General features: G+C 43.6%; 1 protein-coding gene across 1 annotated transcript in view; it reads right to left on the reverse strand.

The window, feature by feature from the left end:
* Window positions 1-559: 559 nt before the first annotated feature.
* Window positions 560-18561, reverse strand: part of WDR33 (WD repeat domain 33) — a 120590-nt gene continuing 102588 nt past the window's right edge. The window contains exons 16-22 of the mRNA XM_008578350.1: window positions 15468-16574; window positions 12401-12509; window positions 8780-9215; window positions 4106-4269; window positions 3907-3996; window positions 3076-3291; window positions 560-1205 (exon numbers count right to left, since the gene is read on the reverse strand). Coding sequence (XP_008576572.1) covers window positions 976-1205; window positions 3076-3291; window positions 3907-3996; window positions 4106-4269; window positions 8780-9215; window positions 12401-12509; window positions 15468-16574 — 2352 coding nt within the window. The 3' untranslated portion in view covers window positions 560-975. The remainder of the gene's footprint in view (window positions 1206-3075; window positions 3292-3906; window positions 3997-4105; window positions 4270-8779; window positions 9216-12400; window positions 12510-15467; window positions 16575-18561) is intronic.

Below are 18561 nucleotides of genomic sequence, written 5' to 3' on the forward strand. Positions count from 1 at the left end.
TAAACACTAGTATTTCCACATAGCTAGTATACAGAAGAAAGAGATTATTTTAAGTTTTGCAAAATTGTTTTAGGAGATATTTTGGTCCACTCCTTTTCAACTTAATGTGTGAAATGATTTATGGTTATCAAAAGGGTATGAATAGTTAATTTCTGGCCTACATCACGTTCTTCTCATCAAAACAAGGCAATTCAAATCTAAAGTGTGATTACTAGGAGATGCACCCACGGGAGAGCCCCTAGTTGGACAGTCAGAATATTTAAATTTTTCTTCAAAGTATAATTTTCCATCTGCCAGAGCATGTCTAACTAAGGCTTTGAACCTACTTCAAACTACATTAGATTAGTTTTCAGGTATCCCTCAATATATAACAAAATAGTGAGATAGAATGGCTAGGTGAGAACTAGTTGAAAACCCAAAGTCCACAGATAAAATTAATTTAGATGACTTAGTGGTTCCTATCAAGTATACTTATGAATATTACCAATAACTACATTCCTCAGCAAATCAGGTGCAATGGAAACCAAGTGTTTCCTTAAGGCAAACACTTCACAACTAGTTAATTCTTGCGTAAATCACATTCTGTATTCATACAAAAACAACTTAATGTTTTTTCTCTGACAAACTGTACATATAGAAATACATTTCCAATTGGACATGAACTTAAATTTGTGGAGGTGCTCCATGACTTGTGACACTTAAAAAAAAAAAAAAAAGATTCCAGCTTTTATCTTCACAAAACAACATGGAAGTTAGGGCAATTAGGGTTGACAGGACAAGACAAGGCCAGCTACTCTGGGTAGCTGACAGCAGTCTCTTCATCTTGAAGACCTCATTAGGGGCTCCTGGGATTCAGCTGCCCCAGAAGAGAGTTCAGAGCTACAATGGTGCAGGCTTTCTTTTGTCTTGCTTGGTAAGTCCACAAGAAGTTCTTAAATACTGTCCAGAAAGGCCTAGAGGTACTCAGCCCAACTTCTACCGACCTCTTCCACCACCCCTTGATGCTCCTCGCCTTGGCGGGCCAGAGTTCATGTTACTCCCTCTACCCCAGTTACTGCCACTCCGGCCCCCTCGAGAAGGGGTGCCACTACCCGGAGGGCCCCCAAAAGGTTCATCTCTGTGGTATCCATCATGGTGATCCCCATCCAAGGAACTGGAACGCCCGGATTTTGGCACTCTCTGGGAAGGTCCTGGGCCACCTCGGCCTGAAATGAAACATTGATTTCATATGTGATTTTTTTGTATTAGAGACTGTCAATAACTCCTGGTACGAACTTTTACTCTGATGGCAGCAGACCACTTCTGGTTGGCTCTGAGGAGATTAGCAATGGCGTTCAGAGCACTAAAGGTTTGCGTCCACCCCTTCTTTACCACCACCTTACTCCCATACTGGCTTGTGGCCATGGTCCTCAGCATCAGCAAGACCCATATTCCCCAGGGCTGTGGGACAGATGATGGGAAGCCAAGAGATAAGCACGGGGCACCCCAGGGAGACCCACATCACACAGATGATGGTGTCCTCTCTCTCTGGGACATGAATCTTCATGAATCTTCACACTCCTATCCACCAGCTTATTTTGAGGGAATGTTTGAAAAGCACTGACTTAACTTTGAGAGCAGCTAAGATACCCAAACTCCTGCTGCCATTAATGACACGTGCTCCAACTAGCCTGTTTACTGTGATTGTTGCACAACATGGCACTTTTGGCTTCCTTTTACAAAGTTAGTGAAATAAAGGATTTCTTGAAAAATAAAAGCACACAAATACACAACAAAAAAACCCTCTGGCTTTCAGAATTATCTCTTCCAGGGATAGCTTACCTTGTTTCAGACTTGGACACACAAATGTTTAGGTATTAATAAAATTCTTAAAATTTTTTTTTCTCATGAAATGATTGGATTTGGCCACATCTCCCATAATGCACTCTCAGAAAACTATTGCCAACTTTATTCTGTCTTAAATTTTTGAAAGGAATTTGAATCTAGTTGAGATGAAGAGGTCTGCAGAGCTAGTTAGAAGAATAATCTTGGCTTCTTTTCTTACAAAGCACAGCTCAGGCCTGCCTGAAGATGCCTGGGCAGAGAAAAGTTGTTAGCTAGTACATCATTTCCACGATAGCCACATGTCCTTGACCAGGGAACCTACAAAGTTGTCCTGAATGCCCATGACAGTTGTCCAATATACTGTACCAACTAGTAACAAAAGGTATGTTTGGGAGGGGAAGAGATCTACTGGTGATAAGTGAGGTAATTTCTGAGGGTTTTGCTCTGACAAGAACCAAACTATCAAGAACAAAAAGCAGAAGTCTGTAATGGACGACTGTAAACACAAAGTAGATAAACTGGGGGAGCAGAGCAGAAGTTGGGGCACACGAGCAGTAGTTTTTCCAGGAGCCTTCAAACCACGACACATGCAACTGCTAAGCCCAACCTGGGACCAGAGCTGTAGTTAGCACTCGGTGGCTACTACTTTTGGCCAAAAGGTAGTGCCGCTTATAAAATAAAGATCCAAAGTTTTGAGCTGTAGAGGTAACTTACTGCCTCCCTGGAAATAGCCACTGCAGACCAGGTTCCCAAAGTCTTTGTGACTGTGGGCTCAAGCAGTGTTCCTTCTGGGCCCATGCTAAAAAAAACAACACAGAACCTGGGAGAGGACAACCCTTTCCCTCTCATTGAGGATACCCTTGAGTGCTCCAAGCAACCATTAGTGGAAGGCGTGAATGCCAATTAGAGCAGGAGTCTCCAGAAAGCAAGCCCAGCAGAGAGTGTGCCAGGGCACCTTGGCTAAGAACTGAAGTGGTAACCAGGGATGAATGAACCAGGGATTCCCGGAAGAAACTGGAGACTTGTGCAGGGATGAGCTTGCGGTCACTGGGTGGTCACCAGCTGTGGTGTGGGCCCAAACAAATTGCATTCACACTGCTTTTGGGAGCATGTGCCTCTGCACAGCCTAAGCCGTGGAGGGTAGAATGGAGAAAAGGCCTAGGAACCCTAGTAGGGGCACATGCAGCAGGCATAAATGAGGCCTCCAAGGCCCTGCAGCTCCTGGAACTGTAACCACTGGCCTCCTCTTACCTTTGCCTCCTCGGTCCTCAGAAGGGCCCCCTGGGGCCTCCATCTCTCTGTGCTCAGCAGTGCCTGGCCCATCATGCCAGGGGCGCTTTCGGGGCGGCAGGGATGCCATGTCCATGCCTTGGAGAGAAGAGGAACGTTCTCTGCTGGCTGGGGAATGACTGTCATGAGGGGGATGATCAGGGCGGGGAGCGTCACGGAAATGTTCATGACCTGGCCCTGAAATAAGAAACACAATTTCCTTATAAGTACAGTGTGCCAAAAGCAGATGTAAATGATACTGCTGAGAATATGAAGATAATGAAGAATAACCAATCTTGCAAAAACATCTGAATCATCACCATAGTCCAGGTGTAAGTCACATCACAAATGCATAAAAAAGGCCAAGATTAGAAATCAACATACCTCCTAAAATAAGAAGTAGCAGGTAAGGTACAGAGAAGTGGTTCTCAGAGGTTTTAGTCTGAGGATGTCTTTACATTCTTAAAAAAGTTAAGGACCCCAAAGAGATTTCATTATATCTACTAATATTTACTTTATTCGGAGATAATTAATTTAACTTTATTTTCTAAAACCAAAACCATTTAGTGAAAAGAGTGGTATTGTTTTATATTCAGACAGATCCCTTTAATAACTGGCTTAGAAAAAGTTGGATTTTTCCATCTGCTTCTGCATTTGATATATTAAGATAAGATACTGTGGTTGAAGGACATGAAGACAATCCAGCCTCCCATGGAGATGTGAGTTGGAAAAGAGATGTGGGTTGACCCCACATTGTGAACTGCTGGTACAGAGTCACCATGAGCCACCCAATAAGCAGTTTTCTTCCGTTACCTGGCTCTCTGTTTCCATCCCAGGAGTCTGGCTTCCGTCCTTCAAAGCGAGGGAACTCATCAGGAGTGGGAAGTAAACCCTTCCTTCCTCCTACACAACGGAGCGAACAACATTGCACTCAGACTGTTTCAGGTGTGTCTCCAACCACCTCACCCTGCCACCTATCCTTCCAGAGCAAGTGACTGCAACACTCACTCACCTCGTGGGGTACCCCGACCTCGACCTCTGAGATCTCGTCCTCGGGCAGCCTCATCAGAAGCATCAAAATTCTCCTCTGGACCAAAGTCTTCAGGACCAGGAAAACCATCCCTTCCTCTGGGGGGAGCACGGCCCTCATGTCTTGGAGGGGCTCCTCTTCTGAAGCTGTGAAGAAAAATCAGCAGAATGTCCATCTCATGGAATACCTTGCAGCTCTAAGTTCATGTCTCAAAGAAGGATAATAATATGAAGAAAACATGTACAATGTTAATTGGGAGAAAAACAAAATAAAACTTTTTTTAAAGTATACATTTTACGATCCTAATATTAGAGGTAAGCAGAGAAAGGTAACATACCAGAATGGGGGGTTACTCTAAGTTTCTTTTCAGTGTTTAGGAATAATGTAGCAGTGAATGCTTTCTCAGGGCTTATGTCATGCCAAGTGCTTCACACATATTACTCATTTCACGTCATCCTCACAACCACCATATGAAGCTGGTACTATAATTAACTCTACTCTCCCAATGAATACACTGAGGCCCAGAGAGCTCATTTATTTAAGGACACACAATAAGTGCTACTTGTGATTTGAACTCAGCCAGTCTTGACCCTCAGCCCAGGCTCCTTATCACTGCTTACCAAATTCTTTTCATTATCATCTACATTTTATGATGAAAACAGGAGGTACAGATCATGCCTGCCAACTGTGCTAGACTTATTTTGGAGTACGTGCTCTGCATCTGCCCCAGCCCACAGCTCTGCTCAGGGGCAGGCCTAGGTGGCCACGAGCAGCACCGGTGGCCCTGCTCCACAGCTGACTGGCCTACATGTGGGCATCTGGCTTACAGGCAGCCCCCTGGCTGAGTGGCAAGCTGGTGCCCTGGCTAGTGGACAACTTCCCCTTCTCTCTCAGGAATTTTGGAACTGGGAGACTAAGTTGGCTGGGAGTACTGTCAAAGCAGAAGGGTTATCAGGAAGTCTGCAGGGAAGTAGAGATAGTGCCTGCAAGCAGAAATGGTGTGAAAGACCACTGGAGAAAGGGCAGCAAAGGAGCGGGACACAGGCCAGTCTGCATGAGTTGCCCTGCCTATGGCTTCCTCTCAGGCCAGGCCTTCTGCTTTTTCTTGAGTTTCCGGTCAGTTATCTTTCACTCCAACATTTTGTTTTGAAAATTTTCAAACTTACAATAAACCTGAAAAATAGTGCAACGAACACTCATAGATCCTTGACCTAGATTCATCATTTTTTCCCATTTTGCCACAAGTGCATCTTCTCTCTCTCCATCTGTTTACAAATGCATTTTCTTTCTTTTTTTTTTTTTTCCTTTTTGTCTTTTTTCGTGTCCGGCAATGGATCGCAACCCTCAGTGTCGCGCCTGTACCGGACCGGGACCGGCAACGGGATCACAACCCTCGGCGCTGCGCCCGCACCTCGCTCAGCCAGTGAGCGGGAACCGGTCTGTATGTGGGATCCGAACCCTCAGCGGGAGCGCCGCCACACTCCCAAGCAGCGCACTGTAGCAGTGTGCCACCGGGCTGGCCCTACAAATGCATTTTCTAAACCATTTGGATATCAGTTGCCGACAACATGACGCTTCATCCCTAAATACTTCAGTGTGTTTCTTCTAAGAACAAGGACTTTCTCCTACATAACCACAATACCACTGTCACTCTCAGTAATATTATATCATTTACTATATAGTCCAATTCCAGTTTCCGTAATTGTCCCCCAAATGTTCTTTACAGCTGGATGTTTTTAAATACAGAATTCAATCATGACCCACACACTGTTATTTAGTGGTTGTCTGTTTGGTCTCCTTTAATCTACTAGAACAGTCCCCCTCTAGAATTTTTGTCTTTCATGACCTTCACATTTTTGAAGGTCCATCCAGGTGTTTTATAGAATGTCCCACAACCTGATTAGATTCAGGTTAAACATTGCTGGCAAGAGTTGCTTAGACCCTCTCATGATTCCAGTTTGTTTCACTGTTTATAACATAAAGATGGAATAGTAACCAGATTTTGCTGTTACAAAGATATATTTTCTCCTTTTTAATTAATAAGTGATCTGTGAGGTGACACTGTGGCACCATGAGAACATCCTGCTTCCCCACAGTCTTTACCCACTGGTTTTAGCATTCACTGATGACCCTTGCCTACATAAGTAAGTTATGACACTGCTTACAAAAAGGTGATTTTCTAATTCTATCACACACAAATAAAAAATGAAAAAAAAAAAAAGACGAAAAAGAAGAAAAAAATAAAAATAAAACAACAAAAATAATAATTCTATTCCTTCTCCTATAGTTATTACTTGGCATTCTGCTTTCTCTTTTCCACTCCACCACTCCAACTATCTTAATAACCTTTTTGGTCCTGAGGTAACTTGATTGAATCATGATTCCTACAAGCAGAGGGTGTGCCCAGGAAACTAATTGAAACCTCCAAAAGGAGGAGGAGATGGGTGGGCCAGGAAGAGTCTCAGCAGGGAGCACTGTTTCCCTAAAACACAGCAGGACTCTTCTTTCGTCCAGGTATCTACTATGTGACTACTCCAGTTATAAAGGGATAGAGAGAATCTAATTTGCCCTTATTAGAAAATACCTCCTCTTATGGACTAAATGTTTGCCCCCCACCCCACAACTCTAAATTCATATGTTGAAACCCTAACCACCAATGTGAAGATTTGGAGATGGGGCCTTCTGGAGGTAATTAGGGTTGAATGAAGTTATGAAGGTGGAGCCCTGATAATGGGGTTAGGGCCTTTATAAGACACACCAGAGACACCTCCGCAATGTGAGGACACAGCAGGAAGGTGGTCATCTGCAGCCAGAAAGAGAGCCCTCACCAGAAACTGACCCTGCTGGACCTTGATCTAGAACTTCTAGCCTCCAGAACTGTGAGAAAATAAATGCCTGTTATTGAAGCTACGCAGTGTATGGTATTTTGTTATGGTAGCTGAACAGACTAATATACCTGTTAATGGACTGAATGCTCTCAAGTACCCCTCCCCATTTAACAGATTCATTTATTCAACAGTGTCTGAGCACCTACAGTGTGCTGCCACTACTGCTCTAGGTCCTGAGGATACAGTGGTGAATAAACAAAGACCCTGTCTTTGGTAAGTTGACATGCTTGTGGGAGACACAGGCAATCAATAAATAAATATATTATGTAACGTTAAGCAGTGCTAAGTGCTGTGAAGAAATATAAAGCAGGGTAAAGGAACTGGGTGTGGCAGGATGAGAGATTTAACTGGAGTAAGCCACAAATATCTGGGAGAGTGCTCCAGGCAGATAGGAGAGCAAGCAGGATGAGCTGGGAGCAGGAGTATGGTTGGCATGTCTGAGGAAAGCATAAAGCTGTCAGCTCAGAAGTCTATGCTGAGGATGTGTCACTGACAGATGAAATACAGTACAAATTGAGGCATAGTAAATTTTGAAATTATGCCCAAGATGCAGAGATTCAAGAAATCAATGACAGCTGGCCAGTTGGCTCAGCTGGTTAGAGCACGGTGTTATAACATCAAGGTCAAAGAGTTTGGATCCCCTTACTTGTCAGCCACCAAAAGCAAACAAAAAAAGAATTAAAAAAAAAAAAAAAAAAAGAAATCAATGAAAGTAATGTTAATGCCAAGCTCTTGTAAACATAAAAAAAAAGCCATTAGAGAATTCTTAGATATCATCAAGGCCCTTAAGAAAATTGGGACCACTTATATCTTTTTTTTTTTTTTTTTTAAATCCCCCTAATAGCTGCTTCCCTTAGCCCCTGTTATTTTGCCCTTCCTGGCTATGTTATCAGCCATTCTTTTCTAACACATCTCCTGAGGGTGGGGATGGCCAACCCTTAAGTCAATCACCTTTTGGCCAAAGTAGTGAGAAATGGGATGAAGAGAGGTGTGATGGACGCCTAACTGGCAGTCAGTGACCTGCAGTCAAGGCAGAAGGAAGTGTTGAATATCTCAGGCCTAAAGCACGGCTCTGACACCACCCATGAGAACGCGGTGAGACTTCAGGAAGCCACAAAACCTCTCTGATTCTCAGTCTGATCTCTTATCTATAATACGCTGACAGCAACACCTATCCACAAAGTCCTGTACCAATTAAATAAGGCACAGAGCAAACACTCAATTATCATCATCACTGATTATTCTGAGTCTCACTTGGGATTTGACTAATTCTTGATTTTTCCCATATTTCTTCTATCCCTTTTATGCCTCAAGCAAGCTGAGAGTTTTGTGCCTGATCTAAGTTTAACAGGAAGATTATTTTTTAGTTTGGTTTGACTTTGTTAAGATCTTTAGGCAATTACACAGAAACTGTATCTATTCCACAATCTCTTTATTTCCAATCTAGGCATCTGTCTCATATTTCATCACTCTAATCAAGAAGAACATGGAAATTTTTAATCAGATCCAAGAAACTCTCATAGGATAGTGATCCTCCCACCTCTTTAAAAGGACAAAAAAATAAGTAAAAAGAAGACTTATAAGCTGCAAAGATAAGGTTAAAAAGCATAATTTTTTAAAAAGTCTAAATACAAAACCTAGAGAGGGAAGGCTAGTAATCAATGTAGTACTCTCTCTCCCCAAGTAAAAGAAAAAAGAGACCTTTACGAAGAGAACAGATAAAAAGCTCCAGGGAAGATGGAATGGGCCCACAAAGTATCTATCCCACCTGTCTTCTCTGCGCCCTCGAAAACGTGGGTCCTCAGGATCCCTGGGAAATCGTTCATCTCCTGGTCTGCGGCCTTCCCATGCCCCTGGAGGGACTCGGGCTGCACCCCGGCCATCCCCCTCGCTGAATTCCCTGTGATCAGGAGGAAACGGAGGCCCAGGGCCCCCTCGCCTCCACTTCTCTTCTTGTGGTAAAGGTCCTCCTCGCCCCTCAAATTCACGTAATCGGTGGCCAAAGCGCTTGTCAGGGTGGAAGTCGTCTGGTCTGAAGTCATCAGGGAAGTCGGGGTGAGGGCCGCGCCTATCAGGGGGACCCCTGCAGTCCTGGCCGCCCCGGAAAGGCCCCCTCTCAGGCCCATGCTCGGGGCCGCCACTCTGCTCGTGCCGCCTCTCTGACATCGGGCCCATGTGATGGTTTGGAGGGCCGCGGGAGTCACCTAAAGGAAACAGAGCTGACTTTTACCATATCTTCCAGGAAACCTACCAATACAAGTCTGATTTTCAGCATCTTCAAGTTTCAGTATGCATTCTTTTATTCAGAATGTTTTCCCTCCTTGGTTCTCAGCACACTTAGAGGACAAAGTTCCTGAAGCATCATATAATGGAAAGAACATGGCCTTTGGAGTGAAGATTTCAACTTCATCCCTCACTAGCTAAGTAACTTGACCTATGGCAAATTACTAATCTCAAATGAGTTCAGCAACACCCACCTCCTAGTATATAGGTACTAGAAAACACACGAAAGAGCCTCGTGGGCATAAGAGTAAGCTTTCCCTCCCTGCCCCTATTCTATCAGCGACTTCAATAGGGCTACCCGCTCCATACCCAAGGAAGAGACAACAGAGAAAATTAAGGCTGCAGACTAGGAAGCCGAGCACTAAGAATTCACCTCTGCACTTTGAAGGCCGCAAGGCCCCTTCAGCAGGGCTCCAGGTCTGCACTGCTACCACTCATGATACTGCCCCTTTAAGCCCTGGCTCATTTAACTTGATGCCATAACTCACATGTACAATGTAACGAATTCCTCTGTAAGGTACATGGGACCAGGGGCCTCTCTAATAACTGCTTGGTGACCAAACGGCTCTCCTGTACTTCAGTTTCAAAGTTTATACAAACACCTTTCCTGCCCCTTTCTATGAATGATGTCCCTCATCTACAATATTATCACATCTTTGCAGACAGTGTTTGGAATTCCACTAAACATTTTCCAAAATATTTGAATATATGCAATATATTCAAAGTATTGAATAAAAATGGAAAGAAGCCAATTAAATTTGTGATGGTTAACTTAATTCACCTCCTAACTTTGAAGAGATTGTTTTCCAGGCTACTGAACTACTGCAGCCACTGTAAACGTACACCTATTTTCAAACATTTTTAAAAAGTAGGCAACAAAGGGACACTCTTGATTCTAAAACAACTAAGTTTTTAAAATGAAATTCCTCCACTTGCTGAGCTCCTGCCTTTTACGGCTTTTCCTGGCAATGAAGACGAAGCCCCTCCTTGTATTACACAGTCAGCCCTAATTCTCACCCTCCCAACGTCCCTCCTCTTTCACCTTTGTTCATTTCTCTTGGCCATTTCAACTCCTCACCATTCAACATGTACAAAAAGCTTGGAAATCTCAGTATAAGAATGCTCCACTAGAAGGAGTCTCTCTTAAGATCTTTCTGTCCCTCTGCCTCCTCTACGGTCCTCTCTATGCTAAGGAAGCACCTTCTATGTTGCCTCTCTGCTTAGTGAATTTGCAAATACAGACATGTGCCACGTAACGATGTTCAGTCAACAATGGACCACATATATGGCAGTGGCCCCATAAAATTATAAAGGCTATACCATATAGCCTAGGTGTGTAGTAGGCTATCCCATCTATGTCTGTGGAAGAATATTCCATGACGTTCACATGATGAAACAGCCTAACCACACACTGATCAGAATACATCCCAGTCGTTAAGCAATGCATGACTATACCCTAAATCCACTTCCTTCTGGTAGACAGGCCCCTCACTTCCCAGTGTGTTCCTGCAGCTAATGGCTTCTTCTGATTTTATGTTGCTTGAACTTAGTATAACCTCAGACACAGCAGACCTTCAACCTGAGGAAACTGAATATATTCCATTTGGACTTACCTATGAATATTAATCTTCCCATTACCTCTATCTGTTTAAAAGTACCCTGCTTTTCCAAGGAAAGAAACCCACCACTACAAATTAGAAGGGATATGGCCACCGGTGATGTGGCAGTGGCAGTGGTTAATCCAGGAGGGGATGGCAGGGCCACTTTCTCGGCTCTCCCTTCTCCCTTTGGTCCCTGGGAGGAGAAAGAGAGGAGGAAGAAAAAGAAAGGGGAGGGGAGTGGTAAAGAGAAAAGGGGAAGAGCAAGGACAAAAGGGAAGCAGGTGGAGACACACAGGGTAGGGAGAGGAAGAGACGCAGCTCTCAGTTTGTTGATGGGAGTAACTTGTGGGTAACACTCTTCTTTCTTAGAGCCCGCAGATGTCAGGGATTGACTCTCTGCGTTCTTTCTCTCTTTCCCTGTGGGCCACCTTCTTTTCGGGTATATCCTCTGCTACCACTTCCATACAATGGGATGGAAATAGGCACTCTAATTCCTTTCTCTCTCCCTTTCCTACCTCTAACATCTCACATAAATTCTAGACTGAGCTTTAAATTACCAAAGTCCTAGGGCTGTGAATAATGACAAGGAATTTTCTTAATCTGATAAAGTGGGGTCAAGAAGCCTAACATGTACCACACAGTGTTGTGGACTTAGCCAATTAAAAATAAAAGAGTGAAGTTATGTGAAGTGCAATCTCCACAGTACCGATTACCTGAGTTGTGATCTCTGCCTATGAAAGAGTGTGCTGAATATAACAACTCCATCTCCCAACTCCCCTCCATCCACACTCCCACAGAGTATTCCCCTCTAACTCTCCATCCAATCACACACCTGCCCAATGCGTCAGCCAAAAAGGGACCCTGAAGCCTTGCATGTACTCTCTTTCCACTCTTGGAATTAACTCTTAACTTCCAAATAGCGCCACATCTGAATACTGACAATTCTCATCTCTTGGCTTTTTACAATATCAACAACTTGAGGCACCACACACTGCTACATTGCTTTCTTCTTTTCAAATGGTACAGAACAGAGCAACCAGTTAAAGTGTTCAAAATATTACACAATCTGAGGGATAAGGAAGTAATAATAAAAACACTCTTAAAATCCTGAATTCTTTATCCTGTCAAAAAATGTAAGCAGAAACAATTCAGCTCTTTGGGATAACAACAACATGCACTTGCATTCAATGAGCACAAGAACCATTTCCATTCCCAGTGGATGGACAAGGCCAGCCCATAGCATAGGAACTACTGCCAGTGGTTGTCCAGGTTTCACCTCCAGCTTCTGGTAGTGAGGACCTTATTTCCTCTGGCTGGCACTGTTGCCTAACTAAACAAACCTACGAAAACATTAGACAAGGCTATTACCTGAAATGACTTGCCTTTATTTTTCCAAGAGGTTCAAATGACCCTTCTACCAAGTACTTATCAACAAAACGATTTACTATAAAATGCACATGAAGGTGATAGAATACAATCACGTATTCAGCCAAGCAGATATTTACCTTTGTTAGGGCCAGGTCCTTGTCCAGGGTTCAGAGGAGGGATGCGGCCTTGTGCTCCCTGCTGCCCTAGGCCTGGTATCAGGGGTGGAGGACCTGTGCTCTGTCCTTCCTGAAAAGAGTTTTTAAAGCAGAAATATGAAATCATAGGTTTCTGCTTCATGAATAGCAACTATATTACAATGTGACAAGATAAAAACACTAAGTTGCCTCAAAGCCTCCAGAAATAAATATTTAGCTAGTGACATTACAGTAAAATTGTCCTTAAATTGGGGGAAAGGAGATACTTCTCTTTCCATAATAAAAAGAAGCGCTGTTTTTTAAACCTGCTGACAGGTTTCATTTAAAGCTAGATCTTTACTTGTAATACTAAGCAAGAACTGCAATGGAAAACCAGTATTCATAATACCGTACCACCACACTCTGCACAGAGGAGGAACTTCTGGCAAAAGGAGACCTGGCAATCTTCCAGGATAGGCAAACTCTGCAGTCACATCTGTGACTCCTACCAGCCATAGGAGGCAAGCAATCCTCACAGAGGTTAAGGCTGGGCTTGAAAAGGGGGGAGTGGGTAGGATAAGAAAGGGGTCCTTGCTGAGCAAAACATCCACACTGGCTTCCCCCTTCACCTCTTTTCTATCTCAGCTCTCTAATGTCCCCTTCCCTAAACACCCTGCTGCTCATGCCCTATCCATCATGTTGGATTCATTAGATTCCCACAGTTTCTGTCTGATACAAACCTGCTGCTCTGATCCTCTTAATCTCATTGCTCAGGGACCCTCCAGAGCTCAATCCCAGTTTGTCCCAAGTTCTAATATTCTGTATTTTTATCTATCTACAACTGAATTCTGTCTAATGTCCTTCGATCAAGTTTCTTGACAAACCAACAAAGAAATAAAATATCTAGTCATTCCTTCATATAAAAAATACATCTAGTGACTGGCCATACTATAAGAATAGCAGTTTCAAAAACATCAATAGCAAAATTGCTTTCATGTCCCAAACTAGCCATACAGAGGAGCAACCTTGATGTGAAGGTATAACATTAGCAGTTATAAGTAGCCATCATTAACTCAGCCCCAGTCATTTCTAGACTGCTTTGTTGATTGTCCCTTTACCCCAGGACAGCTCTTATCAACATCTTTCATGCTGCCAGTGTAACTGAAAAGAATTCCATTAAATAATGAAACCAATTAAAACAACTGGTTTAAATAATCGGTTTGACCAAAGCGAAAAAAGTTAGATTTCAGCATATAAGAAATATGAGCAAAAATTTTCATCGAGCAACTTTTGAGATTTTAAAATGCCCTACAAAGTATCAAATCTTCAGACTCATTCTCTCAATATTTCTATACATCAATTAAAATTTTATAATCATTAATCTTTTCATGTATAAAATCTTTTGCATGGTACAGTAAAAACTCTTATTAAATTATTCCAGGAAATCAGATCTGTCCTCTAAAACATGACATGTTTATAATTTCAGTCATAATATGGTAGCTAAAGTTCTTATTTTTTTATCATCCAAAATAAAAAACTGTTAATTCACTAACATAAGGTTAGGAAAATAACTGATAGTAGATAAATATTATACACATGCAAGAGCACACTGAATTTATAAAATATATAATGCTTCAAGTTTTAGGGCAATTTAGGATAGCAATTCTAGATTTTATTCAACTCATCCTAAATTCTGACAAATGTCTAATAAAACTCTGGAAATAAACTCAAATGCCATCAGATTCTTCATTGCTATGACATTTTTAAGTTCTAGAAGATCTACTGAAGAATACCAAATAATTTACTTATTTAGCTAGTTATTTGAGTTCAGTAAATCCAATGGTTATCTTTATATTACAGATTCACGGTGGTGTTTTTTTTTAAAAAGACTTTTCTACATGCAGTATCTGCAGCATCCAGTCTCCCAAGTGACGACACAGGGAGTCAAAGTTAGCTCACTCACTCACTTTTGGCCCACAACTGATTTCAGGGAAAAATCCAGTTGTTTGTACCCAAATAATCCCTCCAGATTAAGAACTTCAGAAAAACTTCTTTTTCTTCTATTTTGTCATTTACCAGATCTGTTTACCAGATCACCAAACCATGTTAAATCCATTCACACTCATGCAGTCTTTTTGTTATCCACCCCAAGCACCCTGAACTCTCCTCACACCATCTCTCAAGCACAAGCTCAGCGAATAAGTAAAAACACTTGGCTAACAAAAACAGAGTACTCAAAAAAAGGCAAGGAAATTTCTACAGAAATACTCCTTCCTGCAAATACTATACTTTCATATGTGAGCTGAAAACGACTTGAACAGAATTTCATCCAAAGGGTGACCATTACAGAATGCTCAGTTTGGAATAGGAGATCTCTAAAAGCATTCACTGAAATGGAAATAGTGAGGTACACAGTCTATATACACTAGTGAGTTAAATACCCCATACTATCTTTAAAAGTAGAGGCAGCAGACAGGTCAGAGGTGGCTCAGTTCCATGACAGGCCTACGGAACACCAGGCTGCAAGATAACGGGCCCAGAAAAGGGAGCAGGCCAGCCTCACAGCCACCTACAACATAACAAGCCTCCTCAGGGTCACAGCTTTCTTGGAGCCCTGGGACAATTAGCAACTGTATTCAATTGAGAGTTGATCTTTTCTGGAAGAACCTCTATTAAAAAATATAAGGTGAGGGCCGGCCCCGTGGCTCACTCAGGACAGTGAGGCGCTGGTAGCGCCAAGGCCACGTGTTCGGATCCTACATGGGGATGTCCGGTGGGCTCACTGGCTGAGCGTGGTGCGGACAACACCGTGCGGAGGGTCACGATCCCCTTACCAGTCAAAAAATATATATATATAAGGTGAGAAATAAAGATTAATACTGAGATCAATTTAATGGGAGTATAACCTAACCCATTACTCTTATTATTTCTTTCTTCATCCAGGATGCTCTAATATCTTAAGCCACCAACATTACTCAAGAAACATTTTTCACAATACTCAGCAGTACACTTCAATGCCGAGTGTATTTTCCCAATGCATTAATGCCTACAAGTTGTAAATAAATAATACCTGATTGAAGGGGGCCCGGGGCCCATCACCTAGCAGAGGTGTTTTCTGCTGCTGGAATGGTATTGGCGCTTGAGATGGATGTGGCCCTCTTGCCGGATTCTGCTGTCCCTGAGGTCCAGGGGGGCCTTGCATGCCACCCTGGGGTGGAGGTCCCAAAGAGCCCTGGGGTGGCCCCTGCTGACCTTGTGAGCCTGGAGGCCCTCGCAATTCCTGTGGAGGGCCCAGCATTGATCCTTGGGGTGGAGGCCCCTGCATGCCTCGCATCTCCTGAGGACCTCTCATTTCCTGAGGACCTCTCATTTCCTGAGGACCATGTCCCAGCAGTCCGCTTGGAGGGTGAGGTCCTCTCATCTCTTGAGGCGGGTGGCCCATCATCATCCCTTGGGGAGCAGGACCCTGATTCTCCCGGGGGCCTGGAGGCCCCTGCATTCCTCTTGGATTCAATCCCATCAGAGGTCCCTGAGACACAGGACCTTGGATCCCTTGAGACCCTGGCCCGCCTTGTATTCCATGAGGGTGAGGAGGTCCTTGCATTCCTCTGGGACCAGGTGGTCCTTGCATACCTTGAGTACCAGGGGGCCCCTGTGGGCCCATGTGACCCTGGGGGCCAGGTGGACCTTGGGGGCCTATGTGACCCTGAGGGCCAGGTGGACCCTGAGGACCTATATGACCTTGAGGACCAGAACTACCCTGTGGTCCAGGTGGCCCTTGAGGTCCCAAAGGGCCATGAGGTCCAGGATGCCTCTGCATTCCTTGGGGCCCATGCATGTCCTGAGGCCGTGGCAACCCCTGGGGTGGGCCCTGGGGCCCTTGTGGTCCCATGAATCCTTGTGGCCCCCCACCTCCCTGATGCAGTGGAGGACCTTGTGGTCCCATTTGTCCCTGGGGCCCAGGGGGCCTAAACTGTCCCTGTGGGCCTGCAGGCCCCATTTGAGCCATGCTCATTGGCATCTGCTGAGATGGATGGGGATGTTGAAAACCTTGAGGAATCTGAGACATTGGACCTTGTCCTGGAAAGGGCTGGGGTCCGAGAAGAGGGGTGCCAGAAGAGGAAGGAGGCTGAATTTGCTCAGCCTGTTTCTGTGCAAGTCTTTCAATTTTAAGTTGCTGGAAAGAAAGAAAGAAAAAGTACACTGAATAAATAAGCCAGAGCCCTCAAAGATGACAATATTGCTATCATAGGTATTTCCTTAGAGGAGCCTTAAAATAAACATAAAAACTGCTCAACCTCTTAATGCCCCGAAGATAAATAGTGTCTCGGTAACATTCAAACACTCTGAGGGAACTCACAACTTCACAGTTCTGAGGCTTCCAGACTCCCTTTAGAATGCTTCTTTTTAGGTTCTGGGATACAGCAGCAGGATTATTTATATCCATATTGATCAGGGAAAGCCCAATAATTTACCAGTATTTTGTCATTCTTGGTAGCTGTCATAGGTGGGAACAGTAAGAACAAGCTACCTGTTCCATGAGCTGATAGAAAAAGAAAATTTCTAGATACACTTCAACAAGGTCTTTAAGATATATATCATGGGGGTTCCAATTTGTCAAGATTCTAGTGACATCATGGCCCTCCCTTGAGCAAATTACCATTGATACAATCTCCTATGTAAAATTGCTATGGCAAACACAGCCTTGTGTGATCTCGATGGATGAGTTCTCTAAAGAACAGCTTACAGGTGAAGGCTGTGTCCCTGCAGGATGGTGGTGAGCACAGTTGGAGGGATGCAGCATTCTCTTGCTATATTCTGGCTACTTTTATGTAAGGAGTATGCCATCCAGGATCAATGACACTTTTCTAAGTAGGTGATAAGCACTACAGGGAAATTGTCAGCTAAGACCAATGAGCGCTGTACCAAGTTACCTAATATTAAATGAAAGTGTTTCTGGTCATTCTTATGTAGGGTTAACCTCACAAGGGTCTTTGCTTGGAGTTAAAATGAANGACCAATGAGCGCTGTACCAAGTTACCTAATATTAAATGAAAGTGTTTCTGGTCATTCTTATGTAGGGTTAACCTCACAAGGGTCTTTGCTTGGAGTTAGAATGAAATAACATCTTACCATAATCATCAACTACAATAAATTTAAATACCTAAAATTCAAGATATCATGATTTTTTTCTAAAAAATCAAGATTAACAATATTTAGTGAATCAAGAATGAGTAATTTACTTAATACTCCACGTGAAGTTTTCTACTTTGGAAATCCTAACAGGGCAATAAATTATTTTAAATAAAAATAAAGTTTGTCAATTCTTAAAAAATAAAAAAAGAAAAAGAAAATTTCTTTTTACCCATGGATAAATAAGTGAATCCAAATTAAAGCTCTGCTGGTTTTATCTTTTCTATTAAAAATGTATGTTTAACTTAGTTCTACTCACTGTTCCACTGATCTGCTTTTTTTTTTTTTTTTTTTTTTTTTTTTTTTTGTCTTTTTCCGTGTCCGGCAACGGATCGCAACCCTCAGTGTTGCCCCCGTACCGGACCGGGGACCGGCAACGGGATTGCAACCCTCGGCGTTGCCCCCGCGCCTCGCTCAGCCAGTGAGCGGGAACCGGTCTGTATGTGGGATCCGAACCCTCGGGTGGAGACCCCACCGCGCTTCGGACTGGCAACGGGATCACAACCCTCGGCCGGGCCGGCCCCTGATCTGCTTTTAATAGTCTAAGAAACAGGACTATTTTAGAAACTAGTCTCCTAACATAGCAATAAGAAATGGTGGTGCTCCTCAGACCCATCTAAGAGTCCCTTCTCTTTCTCTTAAGAGTATATCAATAGGGGCCGGCCCGGTGGCGCACTGGATAGTGTGCCGCTTGGGAAGCGCGGCGGCGCTCCCGCCCGAGGGGTCGGGTCCCACATACAGACCGGTTCCCGCTCACTGGCTGAGCGAGGCGCGGGGGCAACGCCGAGGGTTGCAATCCCGTTGCCGGTCCCCGGTCCGGTACGGGGGCAACACTGAGGGTTGCGATCCGTTGCCGGACACGGAAAAAGACAAAAGACAAAAAAAAAAAAAAAAAAAAAAGTAAGAATATCAAAAAAAAATTTTTTTTCCCTTTTTTTTTAAATCACCCTGAATCCCCCTAAAAAGCTTCC

This window comes from Galeopterus variegatus, unplaced genomic scaffold, assembly GCF_000696425.1.
Source record: "Galeopterus variegatus unplaced genomic scaffold, G_variegatus-3.0.2 Scaffold1669, whole genome shotgun sequence".
Lineage (NCBI taxonomy): Eukaryota > Metazoa > Chordata > Mammalia > Dermoptera > Cynocephalidae > Galeopterus > Galeopterus variegatus.